We start from the raw sequence: 13,812 nt of genomic DNA on the forward strand, positions 1-13,812 counted from the left end.
AGGAATAAATGTAGAGAAAGACAAGGGGCAATAACACTTGTGTTGCTATTCTATGTTCCCCCAAGTCCCCTGATAAAAATGATACCTCACTTGTTTGGGTAGGCCTAGCGCCCGCGACAGGATATGCCCCAAGACACAACGTGGACACATCACAGAAAACAGAGCTGTTTTTAGCAAAGTGACTACCTGTAGATTTTGGCCTCTAGCTCAGCCGCCACCTAGGGAAACCTACCAAACCTGTACATTTCTGAAAACTAGAGACCTAGGGGAATCCACGGAGGGGTGACTTGTGTGGCTCGGACCAGGTTCTGTTACCCAGAATCCTTTGCAAACCTCAAAATTTGGCTAAAAAAACACATGTTCCTCACATTTCTGTGGCAGAAAGTTCTGGAATCTGAGAGGAGCGACAAATTTCCTTCCACCCAGCATTCCCCCACGTCACCCGATAAAAATGATACCTCACTTGTGTGGGTAGGCCTAGCGCCTGCGACAGGATATGCCCCAAAACACAACCTGGACACATCACAGAAAACAGAGCTGTTTTTAGCAAAGTGACTACCTGTAGATTTTGGCCTCTAGCTCAGCCGCCACCTAGGGAAACCTACCAAACCAATGCATTTCTGAAAACTAGAGACCTAGGGGAATCCAAGGAGGGGTGACTTGTGTGGCTCGGACCAGGTTCTGTTACCCAGAATCCTTTGCAAACCTCAAAATTTGGCTAAAAAAACACATGTTCCTCACATTTCTGTGGCAGAAAGTTCTGGAATCTGAGAGGAGCCACAAATTTCCTTCCACCCAGCGTTCCCCCACGTCTCCCGATAAAAATGATACCTCACTTGTGTGGGTAGGCCTAGCGCCTGCGACAGGATATGCCCCAAAACACAACGTGGACATATCACAGAAAACAGAGCTGTTTTTAGCAAAGTGACTACCTGTAGATTTTGGCCTCTAGCTCAGCCACCCTACCACACCTGTGCATTTCTGAAAACTAGAGACCTAGGGGAATCCAAGGAGGGGTGACTTGCGGGGCTCGGACCAGGTTCTGTTACACAGAATCCTTTGCAAACCTCAAAATGTGGCTAAAAAAACACATGTCCCTCACATTTCTGTGGCAGAAAGTTCTGGAATCTGAGAGGAGCTACAAATTTCCTTCCACCCAGCGTTCCCCCCAAGTCTCCCGATAAAAATGATACCTCACTTGTGTGGGTAGGCCTAGCGCCGGCGACAGGAAACACCCCAAAGCGCAACGTGGACACATCCTAAATTTTGGAAAAAAAACAGAGGTGTTTTTTGCGAAGTGCCTACCTGTAGATTTTGGCCTCTAGCTCAGCCGGCACCTAGGGAAACCTACCAAACCTGTGCATTTCTGAAAACTAGAGACCTAGGGGAATCCAAGGAGGGGTGACTTGCGGGGCTCGGACCAGGTTCTGTTACCCAGAATCCTTTGCAAACCTCAAAATGTGGCTAAAAAAACACATGTCCCTCACATTTCTGTGGCAGAAAGTTCTGGAATCTGAGAGGAGCTACAAATTTCCTTCCACCCAGCGTTCCCCCAAGTCTCCCGATAAAAATGATACCTCACTTGCGTGGGTAGGCCTAGCGCCGGCGACAGGAAACACCCCAAAGCGCAACGTGGACACATCCTAAATTTTGGAAAAAACAGGGGTGTTTTTTGCGAAGTGCCTACCTGTAGATTGTGGCCTCTAGTTCAGCCGGCACCTAGGGAAACCTACCAAACCTGTGCATTTCTGAAAACTAGAGACCTAGGGGAATCCAAGGAGGGGTGACTTGCGGGGCTCGGACCAGGTTCTGTTACCCAGAATCCTTTGCAAACCTCAAAATTTGGCTAAAAATACACGTTACTCACATTTCTGTGGCAGAAAGTTCTGGAATCTGAGAGGAGCTACAAATTTCCTTCCACCCAGCGTTCCCCCAAGTCTCCCGATAAAAATGATACCTCACTTGCGTGGGTAGGCCTAGCGCCGGCGACAGGAAACACCCCAAAGCGTAACGTGGACACATCCTAAATTTTGGAAAAAAACAGAGGTGTTTTTTGCGAAGTGCCTACCTGTAGATTTTGGCCTCTAGCTCAGCCGGCACCTAGGGAAACCTACCAAACCTGTGCATTTCTGAAAACTAGAGACCAAGGGGAATCCAAGGAGGGGTGACTTGCGGGGCTCGGACCAGGTTCTGTTACCCAGAATCCTTTGCAAACCTCAAAATTTGGCTAAAAATACACGTTACTCACATTTCTGTGGCAGAAAGTTCTGGAATCTGAGAGGAGCCACAAATTTCCTTCTACCCAGCGTTCCCCCAAGTCTCCCGATAAAAATGATACATCACTTGTGTGGGTAGGACTAGCGCCCACGAAAGGAAAGGGCCCAAAACACAACGTGGACACATCACATTTGTTTATAAAAAGCAGTGCCTACCTGTGGATTTTGGCCTGTAGCTCAGCCGACACCTGAGGAAACCTAGCAAACCAGTGCATTTTTGAAAACTAGAAACCCAGGGGAATCCAAGATGGGGTGACTTGCGGGGCTCTGACCAGGTTATGTTACCCAGAATCCTTTGCAAACATCAAAATTTGGCCCAAAAAACACTTTTTCCTCTCATTTCGGTGACAGAAAGTTCTGGAATCTGAGAGGAGCCACAAATTTCCTTCCACCCAGCGTTCCCCTAAGTCTCTCGATAAAAATGGTACATCACTTCTGTGGGTAGGCCTAGCGCCCACAAAAGGAAATGGCCCAAAACACAACGTGGACACAACATATTTTTTCACAGAAAACAAAGGTGTTTTTTGCAAGGTTCCTACCTGTGGTGTTTGGCCTGTAGCTCAGCCGGCCCCAGGGGGGGGGGGGCAGAAATGCCCTAAAATAAATTTGCCCCCCCAACCCCCACCCTCCCCCGCCGGGAGCGACCCTTGCCTACGGGGTCGCTCCCCCTGCATGACATTGGCACCAAAAAACAAATCCCCGGTGCCAAGTGGTTTCTGCCCCCTTGGGGGCAGGTTGACCTAAACTCAGCCAATCTGCCAATGGCCTAAATACAATTTTCCCCCAGGGGAGCGACTTTTGCCTGATGGGTCGCTCCCCATCTCTAAAAAAAAAAAAAAAAAAAAAAAAAAAAAAAACAAAGAAAAAAAAAAAAAAATCCCCTGGCGCCTAGAGGTTTCTGCCCCCCCCCCCCCGGGGGGGCAGAAATGGCCTAAAATAAATTTGCCCCCCCCCCCCCCCCCCCCCCCCCCCCGGGAGCGACCCTTGCCTACGGGGTCGCTCCCCCTGCGTGACATTGGCGCCAAAAAACAAATCCCCGGTGCCTAGTGGTTTCTGCCCCCTTGGGGGCAGATTGACCTAAAATCGGCCAATCTGCCCCCAGGGGGGCAGAAATGGTCTAAATACAATTTGCCCCCCAGGGGAGCGACCCTTGCCTGATGGGTCGCTCCCCATCTCTAAAAAAAAGAAAGAACAAAAAAAAAAAAACACAAAAAAAAAATTTGCCCTGGCGCCTAGAGGTTTCTTCCCCCCCCCTGGGGGCAGATCGGCCTAATAATAGGCCGATCTGCCCCCAGGGGGGGCAGAAATGGCCTAAAATAAATTGCCCTCCCCCCCCCAGGGAGCGACCCTTGCCTAAGGGGTCGCTCCCTTTGCGTGAAATTCACGCAAAGAAAAAACTCCCTGGTGTCTAGTGGTTTCTACCCCCCTTGAGGCCAGATTGGCCTCATCAAAATAGGCCAATCTGCCCCCAAGGGAGGCAGAAATGGACAAAATATAATTTTCCCGCAAGGGGAGCGACCCTTGCCTAAGGGGTCGCTCCCCACCAAAAAAAAAAAAATGAAACAAAAAAAAAAAAAAGGTCCCTGGTGCCTAGAGGTTTCTGCCCCCCCTGGGGGCAGATCGGCCTAATAGTAGGCCGATCTGCCCCCAGGGGGGGCAGAAAAGGCCTTCCCAAAAATATGCCCCCCCTGGGAGCGACCCTTGCCCAAGGGGTCGCTCCCTTTTATCAATAACAATAATAAAAAAATAAAAAACCCTGGTGTCTAGTGGTTTCTACCCCCCTTGGGGGCAGATTGGCCTCATCAAAATAGGCCAATCTGCCCCCAAGGGGGGCAGAAATGGCCAAAATATAATTTTCCCCCAAGGGGAGCGACCCTTGCCTAAGGGGTCGCTCCCCACCTCAATAAAAAAAAATGAAAAAAAAAAAAAAAAAAAAAAGAAAAATGGTCCCTGTTGCCTAGAGGTTTCTGTCCCCCCTGGGGGCAGATCGGCCTAGTAAGGCCGATCTGCCCCCAGGGGGGGCAGAAAAGGCCTTTTCAAAAAAATGCCCCCCCAGAGCTTCCAGCGCGACTAGGGAGGCCCCTGTGACAAATCAGCGCGCGCTCGCGCGCTGACGTCACAGGGGGGGGGTCGGGGGTGGAAGGGGAAGGGATTCCCCGGTCAGCCCTGACCTAGGGGGGTGGGGGGGCGGCCCTCGGGAGGAGCGCTAGCGCTTCTCCCGAGGGAAGCATTCAGGACGTAATGGTTACGTCCATGGCGCCACACGGGCGCTGCCATGGACGTAACCATTACGTCCGTGGCGGGGAAGGGGTTAAGTCTTGGTAATTAAGGAAGCAAACAATGAGGGCGAGGCTGTGGGAGATGGAGAATGGCAGCCTGAGACACAGTGCTTGCGTTCCACCAAGAACAGCTTGGGGACCCTGTTCTCTTGCATGGTGGACACCAGCCAGTCACCTAGGAATTGGTGTTGGGGAGCTTGGCATGCTCCGGGAAGCCCAGGAAGCAGATGTTGCGCTGCAAGGGCCCCTCAGCATTCTCGCTGACCGGATCACCACAGGCCGAGTGGTGTGTTGGTGCCATGAGGGTGCCTCAGGCAGCCTGACGGTCTTATGCAGGTATTCTGCAGCAGAGCAGTCTGGGCACCAAATAATCACCAGCAGGTAGGAGAGGCCTACCCTTATGGCACCCAGGAGGGAGGATGGTCCAGGCTGGTAACAGTGCCATTGAGGCCAGGGGCCCACTGACGTCAGGCAGGTTGCTATCTGGTGCCCTCATGGACCGGGTCACCGCAGGCAACGTGCAAAGTTGACGCCATTATGTTGCCCCACGCGGTCCCCTGGCCTCGTGCAGGGACTCCTCAGCAGGGCGATTAGGGTGCTGTGAAGTCACCAGCAGAAAGGCTCAGCGACAGGCGACAGGCGGGATTGCATCTATTATCACAGGATATTTGTATGGGCCCAGCAGAGAGCTCTGTAATCAAGCGCCCAGTGTGGCTGTTGTCTTGGCCGCACCCCTCTTTGCAGTTTTGGTTTAATGATAGACATCTCTATTCAGTTGAAGTTACTATTTCTGTGCAATAGATTTTCTACCACTTCATCAGTTACCTTGCACATTCTGCTCCACACCTAGCAAGATGTACTCTGTTTCTCATTGCATTGAGATACATTCCCTCTTCACCCTGCTTGTTATGCTAGACTTTAAATCACTGCCTGTGCATGTCCATGAACCTAGACCCTCGCCATCCGTCCCAAACTGGAAATGAGTCTAGGAGTTATTCTTGACATAAAGAACCCAACAAGCCTACTAATAATTTAAATTGGCATATCCAACTTTTCCACTTCTTGTACTGTAGAGGAGCCCTCTTTCCAGTTCAGCCCTGTCTTCCACTGAGATTATTATAGGACCTATCCCTTCAAGCTTAGGTTGGTGATGAAAGCCTCCTTACAGTCTGACATGAATCCTGGTAGGCTATGTATTTAGGCATACAAAACACAACTTAGTCTCTTTTGGAAAAAACTGCTTGTTTTCTGTTAATGTACCTTAGAACGCTGTATATTGCATACACTCGATGGAAACCGTCTACCCACGAATGATTTGAACTGTAATATACTGTGAATTTTGTGAACCTTTAAATTTAATTAGATCACTTCAGAGTTGTTAGCTGTCTTCTCTCTGGACTGTTAAAGAATCATCACAGATAGATTATTAACTAAGAGACTATGTTAGTAATGTCTTCCACAAAATAGTCGCCTCCGTAGTCACTGAAAGGCTTGGGAGTTTAGTTGGAAATGTCCAATGAAGCCTAATTCAAGGGGGCGCATGGGAAAATTGGTCTTTGAAAACAAAGCAAAAAAATAAATAAAAAAAACATGAACTACTTTAGTAAATAATTTTGTGTTCATACCTTTTTTTAATACAGCTCTTTTGATGTGGGTCCAGAAGTTGTCTGGGGCACTGTGACGAAATGTGTTACATTTATGTGTTACTGACTTGCATTTAAACAAAGAACTCTGTTCTAGTGTTGTACTTGTAGCTTGCACATTGTGAAAATGTATTTCCCCTTGGGGTGCCCGACAATCTTGTGAGGAGTTGTTACAGTTCATACTGTCACTTTTTCATCACTTGCAGATAGGGACATGGACTTATGCAGTTGTGACTCAAACCGAAAGGTTTGCCCCTTTAAGAGAGAGAGTACACTGAAGAGGTTCAATCCAATTGTATTTGTAGTGTGTGCTGTACTAAGTGCTAATTTTTAAAATACCAAATGATACTATTGTTATCCTGTGGCTCTTGGTAATCTCCAGGACACGTTGTATTTGCTGCAACATTTGTAGTACGTTTTTCGGACCGAGGTGCTAAACCCGGCAATACAATACATCAGGTTTGAATATGACACTTTAGGCTTGCTTACAATGTCTAAGGCTCAATGCAGGTTCAAATAGTTATTGAGTTTGCGTAATTATGGTTTGATTTCCAGTAAAATGGCATAAAATTACTTAACGAAGCAAGGGTCGCACACAATTACAATAAATGGTATATTCAAGTTGGCAAGTCTTGTTGTCCAGTTTAAGAAGGCTACGTGGGAGTGGCCTGTTATGGTAGCTGGTGTCCAAAACACAGCTTGGCTGCAGAGTCTTAATGTTACTTGATATTACTTGCCTGCTCACCTAATAGTGGCAAATTAATTGACCTTTCCTGCCATTATTGAATAGTGCTACAATATGAAAGGCAAGACTGGAACTGGAGGCTTTTTGCATTATCTGTATGGAGATAGACTTATATCCACGATAAAAATATTAATTGGATCATGAAAGAAGCCACTGGTGATCTAGAAAGGATGGGAAAGCACTCCGGGGAAGCCCTACTGTTGATGAGATGCTTCTGACCTAGTCAGTGGTGTGCAGGTTTTCAAGAAATGGAATTTCATATAAATCTCTTGATTGAGAGAGTTGGGGGACTGGTGCAGTGATTTACTATACCAAAACTATTCAGGAAAATGAAATGTACCATTAAGAATTTTTGAGAGCTCTACAGCTACATCATGCTTTGGAAGAAGCTGTTATACAGGCACATGACTCTGCATGTAATGCACTCTCGGAAAACTGAATGCTCTCAGAACAGATTAGGACCAAGGCTGTTTCATGACCTTATACGATTTTACCCACAAAAGCCCGCACACATCCTCTCTTCCCTCAGCAGAAAATTACGTTTTAAAAGGATGTGGGAAATATAAATAAAGTTTGACTGGAAGCTCTTGGGCATTCGAGGAAAGTTGCTAGGTTAACCCAATTTTAAACTATTACACCAAGCATATTGTTCAAAAACACAAAGTGGGGCCATGTTTTACCATATTATGTCAGTGCCTCAAGATAAAACAATTTTGGAAAATGTCATGTAATTTAATTCAGTAGTGGACACTTGACCATTATCTGTCCCCAAAGCAGGCCCTTAATACCATTGACCAACATTTGGAATACAAATCAGACTTGGTGAGAAGGGAATAAAATGGTCACATACGAAAGTCAAGGACTTATTCGTAGGTGTGGCATTGAGTCTGTGTTGTGAATTCTTATTCTTTTCCTTTTTTTTTTTTTTTTTTTTTTTAAACCCTAGACATGATAAATTGTTGATAACATTGTGCACATGGAAAGAAAAACTGAATTTTGTTCCTAGGTCAATTGTGCTAAAATCATGTTTTTTTTTTTTTTATTATTTTATTTTTTATTTCGCGTATTTTAAATTATTTTAGAGGGGCTGGGACCCTGGCCTAATCTGTATCTAGGAATATCAAACTTCAAGGAGTCGCACCTTTAAAAAAAAAAAACAAAAAAAAATATGTTTAGGGGTCAACGTTTTCACACCGTGGGGACACACACAGGACTGAGAAACATTTTTTGGGAACTGTAGAACGTAAGGTTGGCCATTTGGAGTCGGGATACAGGGTAACTATCAAACTATGAAATAAAAAGGTAAATTACTGGAACCAGAATAGCAAGGTCATTGGTTCAAGTGGTTCTTGAATTGGGATGAATAGTTACAGATAAAAGGACACAATTGCCATGTAAGCAGCGAAGAAAGAAGAGCTCACTGGGAGTAGCAAGGTGTAGATACAGGTGTCCCAATTTCACAGACACGACACTGTGTATTTTCACCATAAGTGAAGGCAATAACTAATGTTTTCATCTCCTCGGGTTACTCTTTCTAGCACTTGCCTCACCTTGTGACTCGGTCTGCTCCATGCAAATATTCGCTTAACTGGCCCCCTTGCAGGTCTTCAGGAAGTTTGGGGGGTCAGCTTCTTTTCGCCCTGAATATCTCCACTTTTATTCATTTGCAGTAGAAAGGATTCTCCAGAAGGCAAAGCCTTATCTCTCTTCCTGAGAGGATTTCTACTATCAGATTATGTTTCTTGTAGGCATAAGCTCTAAAACTGCTTTGAAAGTTTGCCTGGAATTATGGTGCAGTAGCTACCCCCACGGTGGAAGATTTAAGTCTTTGGGCATATCTCCATTCATCTGAGCTGTATTCATTATGAACTTTTAAGTGGCTGCATCCTCCGAGCAGAGCATACAACAGACCTGCAAACTAAAAAAAAATCTCAGTTTGTGGGAAGTGGAGCCTCATGTCGAGAAGTATTTAAGAGGCATTTTTGCGCCCCCTGGGCCCTTCTTTAAAAAACAAAAAAAACAAAACTAAAAAAAAACTTTCTCAGGGTGGGTCCTCTAGATGTCCTGGGGTGTTTTCACACTCTTCAATGGACATCACCTATCCAAAGCCTCGGAAAATGAGCTGCAAATGCAATATTTACAGTGGTTTTCAGCTTGCTTTTACTACCACAGTGTGATATCTGCTCCGGGCCGGGTGATTGGAGCAGATATCGTGTCACAAGGTGGCACCATGTGAGTTGACAGGCATGATAACGATAGATATTAAAGTGTGCTTGTTGCAGCACTGTGTGGTTTTGTGAGTCATCTGTCTTATACTGATGTCTAATCCTAGGAAAATCGATGGAGCAGCACATGACATTTCCATGTATATAACGTTGAGAGTCCTTTAAATGTGAGGGTGCTTTCTTTTAATGTCAGCTGAAGTGTTGAACGTTTTTCTGTAATTATTAGAATAAACATTGAAATAGTTGTAAATGTATTTCACAGTGGCGCAGTGTGTTTTAAGTCTCTCTAAGCGCCGGTGTACAGCGTTTTATTGAGAGAATGGAGCTTTATATACAAGTGATCTCTTGTGTAGGCTTCTCGCAGTTATGAACTCTAGAGCCATATGTATGAGCACATTTTCCCACAGACACAGAATGGGTAAAAGCCTTTGATACATCTGGCCTCTAGTGCTATCATTTGGGAATATGGGAAAGCACGTTTGCTCCAAATTGATTCCTAACAAACTAGTGTAATATACTTGTGAAAGTTAACATAATACAGTTTATGTGGGTTTTTTTTTGTAGTGCACTTCCACCGCTGGTCCTACTTCATGTAGCCCAAATTGTTTATCCTAACATAGTCACATTTGTAACTTACAGTTTTAATTTTGCGACAACTAAACAATCTCCTGGATGCTTATGAGGCAATGTTTTTCTTTGCTGCCTGGACTGGCTCTGATAAATGGACCTGTGTGGCAGTTATATTTGCAAAAAAAGGCACATTCAGCATCTACTTTTTCCTTTCTTTCAGACCATGGCATCAAAAGGGCTGCTCTTCTTGACCCTGCTTGTGGTTGGAATGGTTAGCATCCAGGCACACAGTGACCACCACGATGATGATCATCACCACCACGATCATCACCACCACGATCATCACCACCATGATTCCCACCACGAGCACGACCATGACGATTTGAAGGACATTGAAGATGATTTGGACGATCTCTCAGATGAGCCGGAAGACCTGCAGCCTGAAGTGAGCTCCCCACCTCCAGTTCCCAAGGTTTGAACACATTCAATTTAGTATGTTCATAATCTTATCCAATTCAGATTCCATTTTCATTCTGCTAATCAAGAGTGAGTTGTATCTGCAGCGTACAGATTTGCACAATGTGCTGGGAGACCATTGGAATTACTCTACACCTTGTGTTAGTTAGGACTTGAAGAATGGTTTCCAGGTCTTCTCATGTCCCCGCATGTCAATGCTCTTTGGTGGTAGGTGTACACTTTTAAAGTTATTGGTTGTGTGTGGGGAGAATGCCTAGGTGCTAATGGGAAATGGTCAATGATTAAGGATTTGAAGTCTTGACAAAATAGTGTGAAATTGTAAATCTAAACAAGCAAGGAATGTGTCTAAAGAAGGTTGCTTTTTTTTAGATGGCATTATGTCTGGATTATGTCCCCACAACATTGCATGTAGGTGCCTGAAGGAAGATTTTGGTGGGGGGGAGGGGGAGGGGGCAGGGGGAATGACTCAAAATATTGAGAGCATGCGGACAACCAAAGTTACCATATTAAATACTTTGTTTTTGCTCCATTAATCTCTTAAGTTTACAATTAGGAGATTCACCCAACTGGTGGAACTAAAGAGCAAGCCCCTAGCACAATAGCAACCTAGAAACCTTGAAATAGAGGCCTCTGCTGCCTCCTATATTGCGTTCTCACCCAGGGTTTTGCACTTGAGCCCTCTTATTTGTCAATTTTTTCTGTGGCAGGATAATCCTGTCATGTGTTGAAAGTGAGTCGAGGAAGAGGTAGGTGGGCCCAAAGGCCTGAAGGTGCTAAAAGACTAACCGTGCAGGAGCTCTAATGTTAAGCAATCTTAATTTATCCATTTGTCCCAGTCTCTTCATTCCTATGAATGTGAGATGCCCAAGTGTAAAAAGTGCTAATTGCAGATAAAAGGAGATTCCTTGACCAGATGTCCTCTCCAAACATCTGCCAGGACGGCTTAGTTAAACTGGCCTTCAGTCCTGGAACATATACAGAACGTCTACATAAAGTGTTAGAAATAAACCAAGGTCTGCTTATCCAAGGATATCAATTAGAATGTGTTCAATTAACGTTGGTCCTAGATACAGAAATAAAATACAGCTTAAGGATGAATGTTAGGAAATGCCAATAGCTTTTAATTGTACAAGAGACTATCCAGCATTTTGGACTTGCATTGAGCCTCTCTGCATAGGAAAGGACTCTTGAAAGTAATGTACAGCCTAGGATAAGGTCCAAAATCTTACTGAAGACTGGCTGGGGTTTATCAGCAATGAAGGCTATCGCTCACAAACACTGCATACCAAAGAACTGACTTAAGTCATGGATCTTGTTGATGGAGCCACAGGTTCAAATGGTTTGTGCTATAGCTTTCAAAATTGCACTAAGCCTTGATTCCCAAAATAAGCCCAGAAAAGCAAGATTTATGGCTGAATTTCAGGATATTCATACAAAATGCTTTACAGTCTTGCAGCAAACAAGGTTTACTTACTTATATTTAACTGATGTACACCATGCAAGTGCCCTTTGACACTCTTTATTTTATTTGGGAATAATTAAGTTGATGTATTCCTAAAGCTGCAGATCTCATTTATGTTGGAAAGTGCCCTCTTTCTTGGCATGGTTACCCCCATTTTATGCCTGTTGTCAGTATGTTTGGCTGTCTACTGGGTTCCCCCAGTATACCCCAGTAGTTTTGCGCTCTCCTCTAAATTGTGCATTTTTCTTCCCACAAATGGCATACTGGTTCTTCATTCCGTCCCCCCCCGGCCCCCACCTCATGTAAGTCTCTAGTATATGGTAGGTACCCAGTGCATTGGGGTTCCAGGGAATCCTTATGGGCTGCAGCAGTTATTCTGCCACCCATTGGGAGCCAATGCAAAGAGTTCAGCAGGCCTGCCATTGCAGTTTGCATGAACTGGGTACACTCACCGGGTTTCGCTAAAGGTCACTCTTCTCAGCCCAGAGGGCAGGGTGCAGGTTCCTGTGTGTGAGGGCACCGCTGCACTAGCAGAGGTGCCCCACGAACTCTAGAACCATTTTATTGGACTTTCGGAATCATACCCCAATACTATTGAAAGCTTGATTCCATGCACTCTGGGGGCTCTTTAGAGGACCCCCAGCATTGCTTTCACCAGTCTTACAGGGTTTCTCGGGCAGCCCAGCTGCTGCCACCCCTCAGACAGGTTTCTGCCCTCCTGCTGCTTGATCTGATCAAGCCCAGGAAGGCAGAACAAATGATTTCCTTTAGGAGAGGAAGGTAATACCCTCTCCCTTTGGCAATAGGTGTGACTGGCTTGGGAGGGGTTGCCTCCCCAAGCTGCTGGTTTGCTTTGAAGGGCACATTTGCTACCCTCCGTGCATAAACCAGCCCACACCAGTTCAGGGACCCCTGTCCCTGCTCTGACGCAAAACTGGACAATGAAAAGGGGGGGTGACCATTCCCCTGTCCGTCACCACCCTAGGGGTGGTGCCCAGAGCTCCTCCAGAGGGTCCCTGGGTTTTGCCATCTTGTTTCTGAGGTTGACAGGGAACTCTGGGAGCATCTGTGTGGCCAGGCCAGGCAGGTGACGTCAGAGCTGATAAGTGCTTACCTGGTTAGGTGACCAATCCCCCTTTCTTGGCTATTTAGGGTCTCTCTTGGGTGAGTCCTCAGATTCGGCTTCCAAGATTCCAGCAGGACTCCTCTTCAACCTTTACTTCGAAGACTGGGTCCTCCGGGAACCCTTAAGCTGCAGATCCACGAGGAAGACTCTTCTGCAACAGTGTATCCAGAGTTTCTGCTAGCTTTGCAACAGTTGCCTTGCCGTGCGTCCTCAGAAGACTGAAACTCTTCATCCTGCACAAGAAGAAGGAATCTCCCTTGGAGTGAAGGACCGGCTGCCTGGATCCTCTCTTCTGCTGAGCTGTGTGGATCCTGCATGATGGGTGGTGGTCCGGAGTAGTCCTCTTGGTTCTGTCTGCCAGCTGTCTAACTTCGGTGGAGGTGAGCCTTTGCCTCCCCACACAGAACAGTACCCCCCTGCACCGCGTCTCTTGCAGCTGCCAAAGCTTGTTTGTGTCTCCTCCAAGGGATCTTATAGCGCTGTGCAGCTCCAATCCCCAGGAGTCCTTCCTGCAAATCCCAGCCTCCTGCGTGGTTCTCCTGCGGCGTGGGATCCACTTTTGTAGTGCTGCGTGGGCTTCTTCTGGGACTTCTGTGTCCCCCATCCTGTGGGACTCCCGTGGGTGCTGGCTGTGCTCCTGTGGACTCTCTACGACACTGAGGGTCCCCTCTGACTACCCCTCCTGGGTTGAGTCCTCCTGGACCTTGCTGGTCCCTAGCAGCACCTCTCTTCCACTAACTGCGAGTTTGCCTGTGCCAAAGCTTGTTGGTGTGGAAATCCTGCATGCCACTCTTCTGCAATCTCCCTTCCGGCGTGCGACATCATCTGCATCCATCTGGAAAGCTTCACTGGCTCCAGGGCTGCAGTGCTGATGTGTTCTTCAGAACCGTCAACCAACTCCTGCATCCACAGCTGGGTGGGTAGTACCTCCTACTCCTCCTGGACTCCACTGTGCCTTTTGGACTTGGTCCCCTCTCTCCAAAGGCCTTCCTTCTTCAGGAATCCGCCG

At 46.5% G+C, this 13,812-nt stretch overlaps 1 protein-coding gene across 1 annotated transcript in view; it reads left to right on the top strand.

The window, feature by feature from the left end:
* CANX (calnexin) overlaps positions 1-13,812 on the top strand; it is a 439,945-nt gene that overhangs the window by 19,779 nt on the left and 406,354 nt on the right. Inside the window, exon 2 of the mRNA XM_069199501.1 lies at positions 9,959-10,210. Coding sequence (XP_069055602.1) covers positions 9,962-10,210 — 249 coding nt within the window. The 5' untranslated portion in view covers positions 9,959-9,961. The remainder of the gene's footprint in view (positions 1-9,958; positions 10,211-13,812) is intronic.

Source organism: Pleurodeles waltl, chromosome 7 (assembly GCF_031143425.1).
Source record: "Pleurodeles waltl isolate 20211129_DDA chromosome 7, aPleWal1.hap1.20221129, whole genome shotgun sequence".
NCBI classification, from domain to species: Eukaryota; Metazoa; Chordata; class Amphibia; order Caudata; family Salamandridae; genus Pleurodeles; species Pleurodeles waltl.